At 41.6% G+C, this 20,790-nt stretch overlaps 1 protein-coding gene across 2 annotated transcripts in view; it reads left to right on the top strand.

Moving 5' to 3' along the window:
- Nucleotides 1-8,223: 8,223 nt before the first annotated feature.
- Nucleotides 8,224-20,790, top strand: part of VAT1L (vesicle amine transport 1 like) — a 179,183-nt gene continuing 166,616 nt past the window's right edge. The window contains exon 1 of one of the 2 annotated variants that reach the window (XM_060185132.1): nt 8,224-8,580. In XM_060185132.1, coding sequence (XP_060041115.1) covers nt 8,351-8,580 — 230 coding nt within the window. In that variant the 5' untranslated portion in view covers nt 8,224-8,350. The remainder of the gene's footprint in view (nt 8,581-20,790) is intronic. The other variant, XM_007516633.3, reaches the window with a different exon arrangement.

Raw genomic sequence — 20,790 nt, 5'->3', positions numbered from 1 at the left:
TTTGAGTCGTTACTCAAGGAAATAGAAACTGATACCAAGAAATGGAAAGATACCCCATGCTCATGGATTGGAAGAATAAATATCATCAAAATGAATATATCCCCAAAGCATCTGCAAATTTAATGCAATATCCATAAAAGTTCCACCAAGCTTCTTTAAGAGAATAGAACAAACACTACAATAATTTATTTGGAACCTGAAAACACCTAGAATTGCCAAAACCATCTTGACGAAAAGAAACAGAAATGGAGGCGTCACACTCCCAGATCTCAAACTATATTATGAAGCCATCATCATCAAAACAGCATGGTACTGGAACAAAAATAGGCACACAGATCAGCGGAACAGAATTGAAAGCCCAGAACTAAACCCCCACACCTATGGACATCTAATCTTTGATAAGGGGGCCCAAAGCATTAAATGGAAGAAGGAGGCTCTCTTCAATAAATGGTGCTGGGAAAACTGGGTTGTAACATGCAGAAGAATGAAATTGAACCACTTTATCTCACCAGAAACAAAAATCAACTCCAAATGGATTAAAGACCTAGATGTCAGACCAGAAAACAATCAAATACTTAGAGGAAAATATTGGTAAAACACTTTTCCACCTATACCTCAAGGACATCTTTGATGAAATAAACCCAACTGCAAGGAAGACTAAAGCAGAAACAAACCAATGGGACTACATCAAATTGAAAAGCTTCTGCACATCCATAGAAACTATTAAACAAACAGACACCTCACAGAATGGGAGAATATCTTCACATGCCATACATCAGTCAAGAAACTAATCACCAAAATATATAAAGAGCTCAGCAAATAGCAACAAAAAAGCAAATGACCCCATACAAAAATGGGCAGAGGATATGAACAGAACATTCACTACAGAGGAGATCCAAAAGGCTAACAAACATATGAAAAACTGCTCTAGGTCACTGATTTTCAGAGAAATGCAAATTAAGACAATATTGAGATACCACCTCACTCCTGTAAGAATGGCGTACATCAAAAAGGGCAGCAGCAACAAATGCTGGAGAGGCTGTTGAGACAGAGGAACCCTTTTGCATTGCTGGTGGGAATGTAAATTGTTCCAGACTCTGTGGAGAGCAGTCTGGAAAACTCTCAGAAGGCTAGACATGGACCTTCCATATGATCCAGTAATTCCTCTCCTGGGGTTATACCCCAGGGACTCCATAACACCCAACCAAAAAGAGGTGTGTACTCCTATGTTCATAGCAGCACAATTCATAATAGCCAAAACCTGGAAGCAATCCAGGTGCCCAACAACAGATGAGTGGCTGAGAAAGCTGTGGTATATATACACAATGGAATACTATGCAACTATCAAGAACAATGAATCCACCTTCTCTGACCCATCTTGGACAGAGCTAGAAGGAATTATGTTAAGTGAGCTAAGTCAGAAAGATAAAGATGAGTATGGGATGATCCCACTCATCAACAGAAGTTGAGAAAGAAGATCTGAAAGGGAAACTAAAAGCAGGATCTGACTAAATTTAAAGTAGGGCACCAAAGTAAAAACCCTGTGGTAAGGGGTAGACATGCAGCTTCCTGGGCTAGTGGGGTGTGGGGGTGGGTGGGAGGGATGGGACATAGTCTTTTGGTGGTGGGAATGGTGCTTACGTACACTTCTAGTAAAGTATAGTCATATAAATCACCAGTTAATTAATATTAGGGGGGGAAATTAATTGTATATCTCGAAGTTTTTAAAACACAGACTGAGTCTTCTTAATATATAGGCTGTGTATTTCATATGCGGACTCCCTCAAAAGCCTAGACCAAGTACATCAGAAGTAACCAATGGCACAGCTACATACAAGATACTGGGTACTGTACAGCAAACCCTAACAAAAGGACTTTTCAAAGTTAACCCAATTACCAAATAATGTGATGATAACATTAACTATTGATTGTCTTTTTGAACCCTAAGACAGCAGGAACCTCACATCTCCACTATAGAGCCTATATTTCCCCTAGTCCTGGAACCTTAGGATAGGACCCACTTTCCTGCATGTCTCTCCCAATCCATATCAAATAATATTGCATCAGCCGATCGCAACCTAATCAACGCAACGATTGCCTCCTCAACATGCTTCAGCTCAGACTGTGTCCAGAGACTTCACGTGTGGAATGACAAACCTTCAGCTTCATTACTCGGGTGAGACCTTTCCTTTCATAGTATTCTCTAATTCCATCCCTTGTGGTTCACTTTCTAACAACGTCCCAAAACCTAGATATAGACCAGGTTCTGTGACAGAGAGCATATGTTCACATGTATCCATAAACTAGTGCAAAAAATATACCTGAAAGCAGAAGTACACTAGAGTTTGCAGTGAGTACCCCCCTAACACTTCCTCTCCACTATTCCAAGTTTTGGGTCCATGATTGCTCAACAATTTGTTTGGCTTTGTATGTTAATTCTCTTTTCAGCCACCAGGTTCCAGATGCCATCAGGATGCCAGCCAGGCTTCCCTGGACTGAAGACCCCACCAATGTGTCCTGGAGCTCTGCTTTCCCAAAGACACACCCTAGTAGGGAAAGAGAGAGGCAGACTGGGAGTATGGATCGACCAGTCAACGTCCATGTTCAGCGGTGAAGCAATTACGGAAGCCAGACCTTCCACCTTCTGCAACCTACAATGACCCTGGGTCCATGCTCCCAGAGGGATAGAGAATGGGAAAGCTATCCGGGGAGGGGATGGGATATGGAGATCGGGTGGTGGGAATTGTGTGGAGTTGTACCCCTCCTACCCTATGGTTTTGTTAATTTATCCTTTTTTAAATAAAATATAAATTAAAAAAAATAGAGAAAATAAATAAATTATAAAAAGAAAATTAGAACAAAGAAATCTTTGGAACTAAAATAGTAGAAGACCAATAAAAGAGGGAGAAGTCAAAGATGCCATGGAGTGTTATCAATCAGGTGCAGAACTGGTTTGGCTGTATACACGGACATTCATGGTGAGATATAAAGAGCATCAATTTAGAGCTGGTGAGTATCTTACCACAATCACTGTGTCCCTCTGAGTATGACAACGCACTATGGTAAGACTCAGTTTCCCTTTTTTGTAGATTGGAAATAGTAATGCTTAACAGACAAGTTTAATTGAGAATCAGATTACAAACATGCAGAGAATAATAGACATCCCCCAAACAGTGACATATACTACAGATGCTTTTAGTGCAGAACTCAAATTCCCAGATTTCCTGGATCCTTCCAACTTGAAGACCCCAATTCTCATCTGCTATATTTTTATATTCTTCCTACTTTTTCCAGAATGGAGACCGCAAATCTCATCTGCTCTATTTTTTAATCTATTTTTATCTATTTTTACCTCTAGGCTACTATTTATTAAAGTTTGTTCTGCTTTATATCTTAATGCTTTTCAGCCACCAAGTTGCAGATGCTACTTTGACGCCAATGTGACTTCCCTGGGCAGATGACCTTGCCAATATGTCCTGGAACCTCATCTCTCCAGAGCCCTGCCCCACTACGGAAAGAGAGAGGCAGTCTGGGAGCATGGGTTGACCTGCCACAATTGCTTCCAGCGGGAAACAATTACAGAAGCCAGACCTTCCACCTTCTGCCTGCCATAACAATCCTGGGTCCATGCTCCCAGAGGGATAAAGAATAGGAAAGCTTCCAATGGAGGTGATGGGATATGGATTTCTGGTGATGGGAATTGTGTGGAATTGTACCCCTCTTGTCCAATGAACCTGTTGATCATAATTAAATAATAATAAAAAAGAATTCATTCATCATTTCCTGTACTAGGTAAGAAAGACCAAAGCTCTATACCTGTAGATTCTTTTTTTTTTTATTTCTTTATTGGGGAATTAATGTTTTATATTCAACAGTAAATATAATAGTTTGTACATGCATAACATTCTTCAGTTTCCCATATAAAAATACAACCCCCACTAGGTCCTCTGTCATCCTTCTTGGACCTGTATTCTCCCCACCCTCTCACCCAGAGTCTTTTACTTTGGTGTGATATGCCAATTCTATTTCAGGTTCTACTTGTGGTTTTTTTTTTTTTTTTTTTATCTTCTTTTTCAACTTCTGCCTGAGAGTGACATCATTCCATATTCATCCTTCCATTTCTGACTTATTTCACTTAACATGAATTTTTCAAGGTCCATCCAAGATCAGCTGAAATTGTGGTCACCATTTTTTTTACAGCTGAGTAGTATTCCATTGTGTATATATACCACAACTTGCTCAGCCACTCATCTGTTGTTGGACACCTGGGTTGCTTCCAGGTTTTGGCTATGACAAATTGTGCTGCCAAGAACATATGTGTACACAGATCTTTTTGGATGAATGTGTTGGGTTCCTTAGGATATATCCCCAGGAGAGGAATTGCAGGATCATAGGGTAGGTCCATTTCTAGCCTTCTGAGAGTTCTCCAGACTGTTCTCCACAGAGGTTGGACTAATTTATATTCCCACCAGCAGTGTAGGAGGGTTCCTTTGAGCCCACACCCTCTCCAGCATTTGCTGCTGTTACCTTTTCTGATGTATGACATTCTCACAGGAGTGAAGTGGTATCTCATTGTTGTCTTTATTTGCATTTCTCTGACAACCAGAGACTTGGAGCATTTTTTAATGTGCTTCTCAGCCTTTTGGATCTCTTCTGTGGTGAATATTCTGTCCAATTCCTCCCCCCATTTTTGGATGGGGTTATTTGTTGTCTTATTGTTGAATTTGGCAAGCCCTTTATTTATTCTGGTTATTAAACTCTTGTCTGATGTATGTAAAGATCTTCTGCCATTCTGTGAGGGGTCTCTTGGTTTGGGTAGTGATTTCTTTTGCTGTGAAGAAGCTTTTTAATTTGATGTAGTCCCATAGGTTTATACTTGCCTTAGTCTTCTTTGTAATTGGATTGATTTCATTGAAGATGTCTTTAAAATTTATGCGGAAAAGAGTTCTGCCAATATTTTCCTCTAAGTATCTGATATTTTGTGGTCTAACATCCAAGTCCTTGATCCACTTGGAATTTATTTTTGTATTTGGTGAAATACAGTGGTTCAGTTTCATTCTTCTTCATGTTTCAACCCATTTTTTCCAACACCATTTGTTCAAGAGACTCTGCTTTCCCCATTTAATAGTCTGGGCCCCTTTGTCAAAGATTAGATGTTCATAGGTGCGGGGGTACCTGTAGATTCTTTTGGCTTAAGTAAATGGGGAAAGTTGGATGTTCCAAGGAGTAAATGGTTGCAGAAAGTTCCAGACTGACTTTAAGCTAATCATACACAAATGTCTCACCCTATGAGCATAACACATTTGAAACTTGATCCACATGGCCTCTCAAGGGTCTCCTGTGAATCTTACTTGCTCATGAATGTACACTCTCAGACTTCTATATAACTTCCCTGTCTCACTTCTTCCTTTCCTGATGGGGCTTCCTGGGATTAGCTCCAGTGTAAACCATGGACACTCAGAGTCTTGTCTCAGGATAGAATACAGCCAAAACACCATATCTCACAATAAAAGGCAGTTTAATTATTCTGACAATAGGGTTTAAAAATGTCTAATTCACTGACTAACCTCTCTGTCTGTTAAGCTTCCTTTCAATACTCTCCTTTCTTTTTTTATTGTTGATACTGATGGTGTTGTTGGATAGGACATACAGAAATGGAGAGAGGAGGGGAAGACAGAGCGGGAGAGAAAGATCACCAGCTGTGAAGGGACTCCCCTGCAGGTGGGGAGCTGGGGGCTGGAACTGGGATCCTTAAATTGGTCCTTGTCCTACTGCCCAACTCCCTAACACTTTCCTTTCTATCTTATAGCCATACTCTCAGATAAGGGTCAGGTTTTTGTTTGTTTGTTTTTCCGCTCAGGGTTGTTGCTAGAGTTCTGTGTCTGCATGACAACTCCACTACTCTTGGTAGCCACTTTTAAATTTTTGATAAAGGGTGACAGAGATATATAGAGAAAATGAGATGTAATTGTGGCACTTCTTCATCTTCCCCCTCCCCCCAAAACAAAACAAAAACAGGTGGGAGCCAGGAGCATGAACATGGATCTTTGAATATGGAAATGTGTTTTACCAGCTGAGTCACCACCAGCCCCAATTGAGGCTCTTTTAACTTATTTATTTTTGTCTGTACTATGCTCTTTAGCTGATGGTCTCTGTGCTTCCAGTAAACTCTGTCATCTAAACCATCACCCACGTATTGTTGAAATTGTTATCTTTAAATATGATTCTGGTAGTGCCATCCTCTTGATTTCTGCTTTGTTTGTTTATTTTTACCTTCATTGGTGATCAGTGCTTAAGCTCCTGATTATGTCTAAAATTTAATAACATGCTATGCAACAACCCTCAAAAATTGGTTCCAACCAAACTTTTGATTGCTAAACACAGCCAGTGCTGACTGCACACAGAACAAGTTAGTGTCTTCTCAAAAGCCCTGCCACCTGCCAATGTTTCTATGTGTGAGAATATGCTGGTGAGACTCTCTGTTTGAAGAACCTGATTCATCCTTCCAGGTGTGGCTCAAATATCCACTTGTCTGAGGACATCTCCAACTCCTTGAGGAGCTTAACAGTCACCTCTTCTGAGCTGCCATGGTTGCTGCTGCATTCACTGACTCACTTGTTCATTCAAGAAGCATTTTTCTGTGTATATTCTACTATGTACCAATTATGTGCTAAGCCTTGGGGAAAACATTCAAGGGAAAAGTAGAAATAGCTCCTGGCTCATGAAGATCACAATTAGAATAAAGAAGCAGGCGTTTTCAGGTAATATTATCAATATTTGTTACAAACTGCTATTAGAATCTACAGTAAAAAATGCTTGCCTTGCCTGGGGGATGGAGCGGCTTCTTCAAGGAAGGGGTTCTTGGAATGAGAGTGAAATAGGAATTGACACCAGAAGAAGGATGTGGAACATGCACTCCAAATCTGGGAACAACAAGATACTCTTTGAGGAGTAGGAATCCAAGGCATTTAAAACAGAGGCTCAGGGAGAATAAAAATGAGAGACATTTGCCACTTACAATATCAAGTCTCTGTTGGCAGCATCTTTCCTGCCTCCTGCTCTGAGGATGAATTCCTCAAAGACAAAGACCATGTGTCACTAAAAGTTATACACACCCCAGCACACAGCACAAAGCAAATCAGCAAAATTGAAATACCCATTTTATGGATAAGGAAGTTGAGGTCCAGAAAGCTTGAGTGAGTCACTCAAGATTCCCAGGCTGACAGTGACTTCAGAATAACTATCAGTAGAATGTACTCCTCATTAATCTTTCTTTAAATTGTCACAGGGCAAGTCCCAATCCCCCCGATTTAATTTTTTTAATTTTAATTTTTTTTAACCAGAGTTCTGTTCAGTGGTGCTGAGGATTGAACATAGGATTTTGGAGCCTCAGGCGTGAGAGTCTCATTGCATAACCATTATGCTATCTATTCCCGCCCTTTTAAAGTTTTTCTATGCATTCCCCCACTCCCACACACAGGTTCTCAGTAATGAGGACAACAAAACATGAGACAACAGGACGATGCTTGTTGTGCATTTGTGTGGTGTGTGTGCATAGGCATACCCAGCAAGGTTTGCCACAATGTTTGCACATCGACGGTCTTGGGGTGTAAACAAGAACAGGACCCATTTCCTTAGCCTTTTAACTAGCAGGGGAAGGTGCAGATGTTGGTAACTGGCCAACATAAGGTGTTCCTCAAGGGGCCTGGTAAAAAGCATCCGCACAGGTTCTGAGGGTTCAGAGTGACAAGACCTAGGGTTTGGACTCTTGAGCAGGGAGAGTGAAAATTTCAGTTTCCTGATTCCCGAACTTCCCCACCTTTCCAGCCAGGACAGCGGGTTCGGGAAAACATACCAATTTCCAATCTATTATGCCCACCTCAGCGGACTGGTTGGAGTGGAGGCAACCTCTTCCCTGGGAGGTGTCTTCCAAGCTCAGATATTCATCTCCGTCAATTTCCAGGCGTCCAGCCTGCGCCGTATATAACCCAGTACTGCGCCCACAAGGTAGGCCCAGACACCCTCGTGGATTGTTTTATTCGATTCTCTTGGGCAAATATGATCTCTGAGGAGGCGACCAAGAGCCTGTTTTGGGATTGAATCAGGAACTGGCGACCAAGTGTCGTCTGGGTAGGGAAGAAAAGTGGGGAGGGAAGGGGCTCGCGCGGGCAGATGCGCAGCTCTTGTGAAGATTACGGCGGAGGCTGTGGACCGCGGCGGGGCTTGGGTAGGCTGCAGCCATTGCACCGCTGAGCATCCCACATTCAACAGGAGGGACCCGCAGGACCGCAGCTTCAGTCCCCCGCGCCGCAGCAGTCGAAAGCCCGTGCGCCCCGCACTTCGGAGTACCATGGCCAAGGAAGGCGTGGAGAAGGCGGAGGAGACGGAGCAAATGATAGAGAAGGAAGCTGGCAAGGAGTCTGCGGAGGGCGGCGGCGGAGGCTCTCACCGCCTTGGGGACGCCCAGGAGATGCGCGTTGTGGTGCTGGCCGGCTTTGGGGGGCTCAACAAGCTGCGGGTCACCAGGAAGGCCATGCCCGAGCCTCAGGATGGCGAGCTCAAGATCCGCGTCAAAGCCTGGTCCAGTATCCGCGCTTTTCTGTCTTTCTGTCCTTTGCGCGCTCGCAGCTCGCAGCTCGCGGGGGAAGGGGCGGGAGAGTCTGGGCGCTGCGACCCCTCCACCCCACCCCCCACCCCCGGCTGGAGCCCACCTCCGGGCTCCTGGGCTCCCCGCAGCCGGTTGATGCTTGGAAGGATGCTGAGAGATGCCCCCTTCTCCCCACCCAAGGCAGATATCGGGGTGATCAGTGGAGGTTGCGAGCTTTGGGAAGGGTGGGGGGCTGCTAGAGGCGCCGGGCACTCCGATTCTGCACGATTGCTCGGCGGGAGCTGCCCTGGTAGGGGTGCTCAGCTATTAGCACGGAGGGGTTGATGACACGGTTAGGAAAGAATAATAAGACAAGAATAATCACTGTGGGCTTTCTGTACCAGCCCATTCGTGTTTAGAGTTTTATGCATATGATCCTATTGAATACTTTCTGGGAGCCAATGAGTTAGGTTATCATCTCCAGTTACAGGTGAGAAAACCAGGGTTCGGAAAGAATGATTTGCCCGAAATCAAAACACGAAGTGGCATGGCCAGAATTTGGCACTTTATCTTCTAACCTCTGTGCTCTTGTCCTATTGGGGCTGCAAACCGGGCGCTGCCTAGGGGCAATGGCCTTCCTTTTCCGCTGTGCATTAAGGAGATATAGGAAACTCTCATTTTCCTCCTGATAGTCTGATTGGGGGAGGGGAGGAAATGAGAAGTAGGGGATTAGGAGCCAAGCATCTGAGCCCACTGAAGAGTTAGGCCCTGGCTGCAGCTTTAACCTCCCTCTTCCTTACTAGCTTTTTCTTAAGATAAGTGGTGGTGATGGGAGGAGGTAGGGGTGGGGCGGCGGCTAAAAACTCAATCTTGTGAGATTTGAAGGAACTAAGCAATCTGAGTTCCCTGCTAATCCCCATTCCTTCTGTAAGAATTTCTTCAGACTCACCCCCTTCCTGGGATTCCCACTGGAGTATTTCAGCCACACTGTGTACCATCACTATCTGATCTGTTCCCTGACTTTCTGGGGAAGGAGGATTCACCCTGAGGGTTCAGTGAACTGCACTGAGTTCTTGCAGCTACATGGGAAGCTTCTAAGCAAAACTTGCTCTTAGCACAGAAAGATGGCCCTATCTCTTCCCAGCTCTGGCTTTTAAAGCCTGCGGCAGATACTGCTCCCTCCAGTAGTAGCCAGTAACTACTGATTCACTAGTTAGAATCCAAATTCAGAATCTGGGGCCACATCTAGAGATCAGAAAAATGTACAGGCAATTTCCCTCCCCTTCACTACTTGGAGAGTAGTGTAGAGTGCATTGCCAAACTGGAAGGCAGTGAAGAAGCAAAGCTGATTTTTCTCTAGCTTCTCAAAGCTGTTAATGGTGATGTTTACCTCTAAGCACAACTCTTGGGTTTCAGGATAAAAGAAAAGACATAAGCAAATTGGGGGAACCTATATAGCTCTATTTTGTTAACTCTTGATGAACCAAGCTGATTGATCTCAAAAGACAGAATTTACATCTGACCTTTTCACAGATAAATTTCCAATACCCAGCACACTACTTGGTACTTCCTAAAGAAATTATTACTGAATGAATGAACTGAGGAAAGACATGTGCAGGGGAAATCGTTGAGCCATTAATTTTCTTCACTTGCCAGTGGAAGACTGTCCAATAAAATTAAAATCATTGATAATTCTCCTTTCTTAACTACCAGTTATAAATTGTGTGTGTGTTTAATATTTATGACTTTATATTTATATTATTGGCTTTTAGGACTCTTTGTTAATGAACATGTTCAGAGAATGAAAATACTAAAGTTACTTTTTAAAGAAAAGATTTATCATCTGCAATACTCATAGGTCTGAGTTCTTTCGCCTTGTGCTAACTGCACAAATGCTGATAGGAACTGAGGCATTTTGAAATAATAAATGTCAGGATGAAGGCCAAGAGATCGATTTTTCAAAGCTAGACATAGAAGCCTGTTTTTCATTGGAACTGTATGTATACACACACACACACACACACACACACGCACACACACACACACATGACTTACTCACTGCAGGCCTTTAGTTGTTCAGGAAGCCAACTGGGTGTGGGGTAGCATTTGGACACAGTATTGCAAAGGACTTTGAGTGATTTTCATTTTACCAAGCTGGAAGCAGAGTAAATTGGATTTGCCAGGGGTGATGGAAATAGGTTTGCCCACTGGATCTATCCTCTTTTACTGACCTGAGATTGGCTGCTCAGAGATGCCCCTTGGATGTAAGTTTAGCTTTGAGAACCAGATTGACTCATTCTGTATTTATATAAATCAACCTGGATGAACCTTTTATCTGTTCCACATTTTAATGGAAACCTTTTGTCATAAAGTAGATTATGCTTCTTTTGTTTAGGAATAGTCCATCTGAAATGGTATTTTTTAGAATTGAACACAAGACCCAAGTTTGTTATTATATAAATTTTATGAAAATGGAAGATAAGAGGTAAGGGAAATATATATTTTTGGCATATTTATGGTCCAATGAGATAAATCTTATAGATTTGACAGAGCATTGATAGATATTGATAGAGCAGACAGGCTTGGAAATACTGAAAATTCTGCCAAAAATCATTACACAGATCTAGGCTTGAATGTTGTTCTGTATCTCCTTAAAGCTCTGTTATTTTCCTTTTATTCTATTTTCTCTTCCTACATAGAAAATCCACAAAAATGTGGTATACCTTACTTTCTCCAATATGGCTAATTTGATTTTCTTTATGTCTAATTTAAGGGAATATTGACATGCTACTTCCAGAGAGATTTGACTTTCTTCCAAGTGAAGACATGGTGGTCAGAAACAGCTTAAAAAGTGGGGCAGGGAGAGGAATAATCTGTCTAAATTATTACAGGAACATCAGCTTTGATGTGAAACCCAACTGAAACCCATCTAATCAGTGATTCATTGAGCAATTTATGAAACCAAGTAGAAAAAAGCATGTGACCTTTGATGAAAGATGGACCTAGAATTAAAGCTTTAATGGACACATCTCTTAAATTCTCCAAGTTTTCTTGCCTCAACTGTAAAAATGCAGATAATAAAATGAATTTTATGATATTGTTAGAGGATCAGATATATAGGAAAGAGATTGGTTTATAGCCTGCTGGCTATAAATAAGAAGTAGGTGTGGCTGCCATCAGTACTGTCATCATATGAAGGTCTATATGACATACATTTCTTTTTTTCTCTCTCTATTGAGTTCTATTTTTCTTTTTTCCACTGACACAGTGATTTAATAGTGATTTGTATGATTATAAGATAATAGGGGTACAGTTCCATACCACATCTACCACCAAAGTTCTATGCCTCTTTCTCCCAACTCCCCCACCCCACCAGTGATAACCACAATAGTTCTCCCATGATCTTAGATATGGGTTGACTTTTTTTTTTTTTATTTGATAGGATGGAGAGAAATCTAGAGGGAAGGGGAATAGAGAAGGAGCGAGAGAGACAGAGATATCTGCAGCAGTGCTTCACCACTTATGAAGCTTTCCTCCTGCAAGTAGGGACTGAGGGCTTGAACTCAGGTCCTTGTGCTTTGTAACATGTGCACTTAACCAGGTGCACTACAGCCCAGCCCCTAAATTTTTTTTTCCTAGTTCATGTGTTCAGTTTTCTATATTACACAACAGTAAAATCAACCAGTGGTTATATGATATATATTTCTTGATGACCATCATTTTAATCATGTAAATCATATAGACAATACAGGTCACATCTACTTAGTGGTTAAGACTCCTATCTCTGCTGGTAGCTAGCTGCTTGCCTTTCAAAGAGCTCGAGTCTGATCCCCTAAAAGCAGAGTCTGAGATGGTAAGAATGCTTCAAAGCTTTGTTGATTTGCTAGGATCCCACCAGGAATTCTAGAGCATGAATTGTACCACATAGAAAATATAACCTTGAATTAATGGGGAAAGTCATTTTGTGTTTCCCTGTCCCCACCCCCCTCATACCTGTACTTCTCATAGTCAGTTGTGGGTTGTGGGCTATTTCCTGGGTGGAGACATGGGCACCTTTAAGCAGAGGTGGCTACTGTTTGAAGTCAGTTCTTGGCAGAGGGGAATTATGAACAGCCAGCATTTCCCAGCAGTTGCTCAGTTAAAGGGATCCAGATGATGCACACACATGGGAACATATGGCTTATACAGTATTATCCAGATCTTTTTACTGATGCCTAGAACTTATCAAGTGCTCAGTAACTAGGAGTTAGTATAACTGAATTTATTATTTTCAGTTTCTCATTCTGGCAGATGGTAGTGCAGGGATTGAACCTGGGACTTTGGAGCCTCAGGCATGAGAGTCTGTTTGCATAACAATTATGCTATCTACTCCATAGATACTCTATAGTTTATCATTCTAGATGGAATTCTTTTGAGAAGGGAAGGGACACTATTAATAATTACTCTGGTGCAAACTGGACCATTCCAGGCTAAATGAGGGTATGGAGTCCCCTTCTCCCTGATGAGAGCCAGATCTCTGTCTTTACTGCCAATAGTCTTATCACAATGGACCTTCTCTTGGACAAGAGCTGGTAGGATTTAAGGCCAAAGGTCTCCAAGTTGGGCTATAAGAATCTATTTATGTGGTCATTGACAAACCTGGTCTAGTTTGTGGCTCAAGTTGGCTTGTGGTGAAAAAGCACTACTAGATTGGGAACATTTATTTTCCCAGATTGATTTATAATAAGAAGTGACATGAAATTCCTGGAATGAGACCAGTTAGATTTTTAAAAATGGTTCCAGTCAGTATTGGGCTCCACTGGCTAATCTGAGAATGGGCCAAGGGGAGGGCACACTAGTAGAAAGCTAACCAATTGGTGGGATTCTAGAATATCTTGAGGGTAAAGTACACTACCAATAGGGTATAACATTTATTGAGCACATACTGTGAACCAGGAATTGAGTTACCAACTTTATATCATTTGCTTCATTTTATTCTACTATCAGTCTACAAGATCATTACTCCTATCTCCATTTTAATGATGAGGAAACTGATATTCCAGAGTCAATGTTAAGAGCAAAAAATTGCTAAGTGAAAGAGCAATGTAAAAAGTTAGGTCTCCCTTGTTCCTGGCTTCCCTCTTTTTTTCCTATCTTTTTTTTATTGGAGGGATTAATTGTTTACAGTAAATACAGTTATTGGCACTTGTGTGAAATTTCTCAGATTTCTGCAAAACATTCTCACCTCCAGCCTAGGTCCTCCTCTACCATGCTGGTCTCTTTTTTCAACTGGAAGTTAGAGACTCAGAGAAACACAGTAGCAAAAGTACAGGAGAGAGAGAGAATGAAGAAATAATGGGACAGAATTCTCTTGATTGGAATCAGGGATACAGAAAAAAGAAATATGAGTGCCTTTGAAGTCTAACTGAGAAGATTCAAAATTGCCCACTGTCACCTTGCCCCTTGGGAATGACTGTCAATCAATGTCATTCACCACATCAATAAAAGCAAAGCCAAAAACCACATGATTATCTCAATAGATGCAGAGAAAGCCTTTGACAAAATCCAACACCCATTCATGCTCAACACTCTACAAAAAATGGGAATAGATGGGAAATTCTTCAAGATAGTAGAGTCTATATATAGCAAACCTACAGCCAACATCATACTCAATGGACAGAAGCTGAAAGCATTTCCCCTCAGATTGGGGACTAGACAGGGCTGTCCATTGTCACCGTTACTCTTCAACATAGTATTAGAAGTTCTTGCCATAGCAATCAGGCAAGAGAAAGAAACCAAAGGAATACAGATTGGAAGGGACGAAGTCAAGCTCTCACTCTTTGCAGATGATATGATAGTATATATAGAAAAACCTAAAGAATCCAGCAGAAAATTACTGGAAGTTATTAGGCAATATAGCAAGGTATCAGGCTACAAAATCAATGTACAAAAATCAGTGGCATTTCTTTATGCAAACACTAAATCTGAAGAAGAAGACATCCAGAAATCACTCCTATTTACTGTTTCAGCAAAATCAATCAAATACCTAGGAATAAAGTTGACCAAAGAAGTGAAAGACTTGGGAGTCGGGCTGTAGTGCAGCGGGTTAAGCGCAGGTGGCGCAAAGCACAAGGACCGGCATAAGGATCCCGGTTCGAACCCCGGCTCCCCACCTGCAGGGGAGTCGCTTCATAGGCGGTGAAGCAGGTCTGCAGGTGTCTATCTTTCTCTCCTCCTCTCTGTCTTCCCCTCCTCTCTCCATTTCTCTCTGTCCTATCCAACAACGACAACTACAACAATAACTACAACAATAAAACAACAAGGGCAACAAAAGGAAATAAATTAAATAAATATTAAAAAAAAAAAAAGTGAAAGACTTGTATGCTGAAAACTATGAGTCGCTACTCAAGGAAATAGAAACTGATACCAAGAAATGGAAAGATATCCCATGCTCATGGATTGGAAGAATAAATATCATCAAGACTGTTGTATTTCTGAATCATGTCTACTTTAGATTCATAAAGGAGGTAGCAGATGCTCTGGTGATCCACAAAGGATCAAATTTTTATGATGGTTAACCCAGAATACCCATGTGGATTAAACACCATTGCCACTCTTTGAATCCACATGAGACATCAGGGTCTCTTCCTCTGTCCCCTTTGACTCAGTTGGATTATTACTATTAAATTAAAAAAATTATTTATTTACTTATTGGATAGAGACAGCCAGAAATGTAGAGGGTAAGGGAGAGAGACAGAGAGACACATGCAGCACTGCTTCACCACTTGCAAAGCTTTCCCCCTGCAGGTGGTTATGAGGGGGGGGCTTGAACCTGGGTCCTTGTGCACTGTTAACATGTGTGCTCAAACAGGTGCACCACCACCTATCCCTGCCTCAGTTGGATTATTATTGCTATATTGACAACTTGGGGCCAGATGTCTCTGCACAAGATAGCATTAAACTGCCACTGAAAAGGTCAGTCTAACAAAATATACCCAATATGATCTTCCCAGTGTTTACTCAAATAAATAAATGGAATGTATGAGGTTATGATGACATAGATGTTTATGAAATTGAAAAATTGCTTGGAAGTTCTCTAAAACTGAAGCCAGAAGTCACTCTGGCACAGGAGATTGGAATAAAGTGTTCTGAATCATTCAGTGCTTAATGGAGATACCAGGGTCTGACAGGAAAGGATGACTCTCTGCTGAGTCACAATGAGCCCCAATTGGCAATGAGAAGCTAGGGGTCTTTATTACTCATTGGAATTTGCATTTCTCTATGTTTCCAACCTAATAAAGGGCTGGGGGAGGATTAACAATGTCTGCTCTTCACCCAATAATGGACTTCTTGTCTCCTCAGCAATTTGAGGAGGACAAGAAGCCCCCAAACAGTGACTCCTCTATTTCATACACAAAAGATGGATAAATCATATGATATAGTAGCCATATAGACAGCAACCTGATCTTAAATATACTGGTACTACTCAGAAACCAAGAACAGGGAGCTCATGGTGGGCAAAGGAGATGCTGATCATAATCAAGCTTACCCTATCCTTCGGAGCATTATCTTTGCAATGACAAAGCCTGTTATCCTCATTCACTAGCCCTCCTCCATCTCACTTTCACAACCCCGTGAGGTTATCATCCTTACTTCCTAAGAAAGGAAAATAGGACTCAGAGATGAAGTGAAAATAGCGAGAAGATACAACAGACCTGAGCTCTGATCCTCATCTTGAAGTGCTCAAGCAAAGAGCATTTTCACATTTGCCAGTATTCTTACCTTGGTAATAAGAGCTATTTCTTGGTACCTTTATGAAGACTAGCAGAGAGTCTGTAAAAAGTCTTAACTGCTCCTTGCCCATAGGAAGTACTCAATAAAGGTGATTTTGTTTCTTGGGTTGTAGAAGTTGGAGCTGTAGCTTGATGTCACTCTTTGGTTCCATTGTCACTATTCTCCCACCAAATGATATTGATACCAAGAAGTGGTCTGCTGGGTTACTAATCTCTTTTTTAAGCATTTATTTTATTTTTTAAATTTATTATTGGATAGAAACAGAGAGGAGTGGTCCAGGAGGTGACAGTGATAAAGCACTGGACTCTCAAGCATAAGGTCCTGAGTTCAATCCCAACAGCACATGTACCATGTCTGGTTCTCTCCTCTTTTCATTCTAATAAATAAACAAACAAATAAACAAACAAAATCTTTAAAGAGAGAGAAGGGCAAAGAGAAATTGACGGGTGAGGAGAAGATAGGGGAAAGAGACAGACACCTGTAGCACAACTTCACTACTCATGAATCTTTCCATCTGCATGTGGGGAGCAGGGGCTTGAGCCCTGATCTTTGTGCAGTGTAATGTGTGCACTTAAACAGGTGCCCTATGGATTATTAATCTAATTTTCAGGATTGGGAATAGACTGGTTTTGGTATGTTGCTACCCTCACATCAGTCTTCTGCACACCTATCTTTGGGTGGCAGCAGGGGGCTCTCTGATACTGGGTGTGCATAGATGGTACAGCCCCTGAAGTTTAGTTGTTTGTCTTGAAGGAACCCAACTCCCATATCACATTTAACACTGACAACAAAGTTTACTCAGGCACAGCAAAGAAACATCACAATGAACCCATGTTCCTGGCACTTTTCATTCTTTTTTTTTCCATTCCCTTTTGTTGCCCTTGTTGTTTTACTGTTGTAGTTATTATTGATGTCTTCATTGTTGGATAGGACAGAGAGAAATGGAAAGAGGAGGGCAAGACGGAGAGGGAGAAAGAAAGACAGACACCTGCAGACCTGCTCCACCGCTTATGAAGCGACTCCCCTGCAAGTGGGGAGGGGGCTTGAACCAGGATCCTTACACAGGTTCTTGTGCTTTGAGCCACTTGTGCTTAACCTGCTGCACTACCGCCCGGCTCCCCCACTTCTCATTTTTAATAGTGATCTTTCTGGCACCTTGGCATTTATCACAGAAGAAAAAGTTTAATTAGAAACAAGAAGAGTCTCTTCATAGGAAAGGGCAGCGGGCATATAATCTCAAATTAGCTTGATTCCTCTGCGATTGATCTCAGAAAGAATATCAGTTGGAGCCATGATATTATAATGAGTAAATCTGATATCTGAAGGCTCAGGAGATAAAGTAGATACTCCAGTGAAGGGAGCTGTTTCATCTCTGAATGTGATGCTTTCTTGATGAGAATGTAAATGTTTCCTCAATCTCCTTCTATGAGGGACCCCTGGTCTTGTAATCAGGCCTCATCCCTGTCAGTGTTCTAAAGCCAGGGGCATGCTACACAGTGTTTTCTCAAACAAATTCCCCTTTGCAAGTGAAAACATGGGACCCTTTTATTCCTAGTCTCTAAGTGGCAGTGGCTTAAAGAACCCATGCAGAATATATTTCTTCTCCCCCTCCCCCCCCCCCCCCCCCCCCCCCGGCTTTTTTGCCTTAAGGGTTATTGCTGGGGCTCAGTGCCTGCACCATGAATCCACTGCTCCTGGAGGCCATTTTCCCCCCTTGTTGTTGTAGTCATTATTGTTGATGATGTCATTTGTTGTTGGATAGGACAGAGAGAAATGGAGAGAGGAGGGGAAGACAGAGGGGGAAAGAAAGAAAAACACCTGCAGACTTGCCTCACCGCCTGTGAAGCGACTCCCCCTGCAGGTGCGAAGCTAGGGCTCGAACCAGGAGGTCCTTGTGCTTTGTGCCACGTGCCCTTAACCCGCTGCGCTACCGCTTGACCCCTCTCCCCCTCTTTTTTTTCTTTGCTTCCAGGGTTATTGCTGGAGCTTGGTGCTGGCATTATAAATCCACTGCTCCTCGCAGCCATTTTTCCCCCCACTTTATTGGATAGGACAGAGAGAAATTGAGAGAGGAGAGGAAGATAGAGTGGGAGAAAGATCGAGACCTGCAGACCTTCACCACCTGTGAAGTATCCCACCTACAGATGGGGAGTTGGGGGATCGAACCTGGATCTTTGTGCTTAGTACTATGTGCACTTAATCAGGTGCACCACCACTCAGCCACTAGAATCATCTTTTTTTTTTTTTTTTTTCTGTTTTAACCAGAGCACTGTTCTGTTCAGCTCTGGCTTATGGTGGTGCAAGGGATTTAACTTGGGACTTTGGAGCCTCAGACATGAGAGTCTGTTTGCATAACCATTATGCTATCTACCCTCTGCCCAGAATGATCTTTTTCTAAGAGCAGTGAGAGCGATTTTTTTTCTTAGATTGGCACCAAGTATCTACCTCAACTGGATAGGAGGAGAATAATTATGAGTTCTATAATAGTTTATATTTGAAATGAAATATCTTATTCAAATCCTGAATCTAATCACTAGCAAACTATATGACCTTTGGAAGGTTAACTTGATCCTAAAATCTGTTTGTTCATCTGTAATATGGATATAATTGGAATACCTAGGGGTAAAATTCTTTTATGTAAGCATTAAAAAGAACTAGTGCATATGAAGTATTTAGCAATGATATTGGCACATTTAATTTTTTAATGAAGCCCAGTTATAGCAAGTTTACAAGAGGGAGGAAAGACTAGGAAAAAGGAAGAAAAATGTTAGGAGGACAAAAGGATGCTTTTAATGAAGTTCTTATCCTATAGTATATTGTAACATATATTAATAGTGGGGAGGAGATGCATAAAGAGAGGATATTAGAACGCCCTTCCATACTTCATAAAGTTTTCTGAATGGAGTCTTCATGCATACTCCACATGTCTGACTTTTTTTTTTTCTCATCAGCAATGATGATAATATGGGGCATCCTAGTTGATGGCCCCACCAGGAATATAAGGTGTGGTGTGTGTGTGTGTGTGTGTGTGTGTGTGTGTGTATGTGTGTATGTGTGTTTGTGTACTGGAGAAGAGGAGATAGGGTAGTTGAAAAACAATCATCAGAAGATGGCATAAGAAACCCAAATGGTGGCCATTTGGAGGCTATTGGTGATTCCTTTCCTCACCCAGAAAAAGTGAAGTATCTGAGAGAGGACAAGAGAAAGCAGCTGCATTACCTGTCCTGAGATCTTCTCATTACCTAACGTAATCACATTGAAGGACATATGTCATCTTTTCCACTTAAATGTACATTGTCTTTTAAATTCCTTGACAATCCTTGGAAATCCCCATAACTTTCTGTTATTACTTAAATGATCAACGATAAGTTTGGGCCTATATTAGCTAGCACTAGACACATAATGAATGCTTAGGGGATGAGTTATTTCTGACTTTCCCCTCGGACCTTAAGTACACATTTTTTATGAAGTCACTATGAAACTTGTAAATATGACCTTCTTATCCAAACACTGTGTCTATAAGATTCTTTTTCTTCCTTTAGCTTTTTTTTTTTTTTTTTTCCAGTAATGGGCCTAAGTCTCTCCAGCATGTAGTTCTTTCAATAAGAACTTGACAGAATATCAAAAGAACTGTATTTTTGGAGCATTTTCCTCACTCCTTAAAACAATCTATTGTCTTAAAACCAGAAATCTACTCTTTGAATTCACCAGTCACCACTTTTCCTAGGCTGGGAAATTGGGGTCTCTGACTTTTCAAGATGCTCTGTAATTTTCTTCTTATTGACACCTGACTCTGTGGAGTGCAGAGGGCCACAGCTCTTAGTGAGAGCCCAGGATGCTGCTTCTAATGACTGTTATTCCAAGAGCCTTCACTCAGCCTTCACTCAGCCTTCACTTTCCTGTCCTGCTTGGGTGCTTGGGGGCTTCAGCCCCCACCAGCCTGAATTCAAATACACTGTATAATAAAGCTAAACCTACAATAATAGTTTATAATATATACATCTATCAAAACATTATGTGATACATCTTAAACTAATACTATGTCATATGTCAATGGTATCTCAATAAAATTGGAAAACAATATTTTAAACCAGTATTTTCAAACAAGCTGTTTGTCTTTAACTCAGTCTCTACATTTGTTTATAGACTTTGGGACCCCCAACTTGTGTCCTTCAATGCCTCTCAGACAGGTGCAAGGGTTTCCTAGGGACCATTATAGGAACAGAGTTTTCCTGATGGCCCCACTGATTCTGATTCTTTCCTCTTCCTTTTCTTTGCTTCTTCTCCTTCTCCCATGATCTGAAGCCATCCAGACTATTTCTCCATTGCCTTTCCCCACCTTTAGGTGAGGTGTGACCCCCCATTTATTATTATTTTAAAAAATATTTTATTTATTTATTATTGGACAGAGACAGAGAGAAATTGAGAGG

This window comes from Erinaceus europaeus, chromosome 2 (genome assembly GCF_950295315.1).
Source record: "Erinaceus europaeus chromosome 2, mEriEur2.1, whole genome shotgun sequence".
Classification (NCBI taxonomy): Eukaryota; Metazoa; Chordata; class Mammalia; order Eulipotyphla; family Erinaceidae; genus Erinaceus; species Erinaceus europaeus.
The sequence above is the reverse complement of the archived record's forward strand: the minus strand, read 5'-3'. Positions and strand labels throughout refer to the sequence as shown.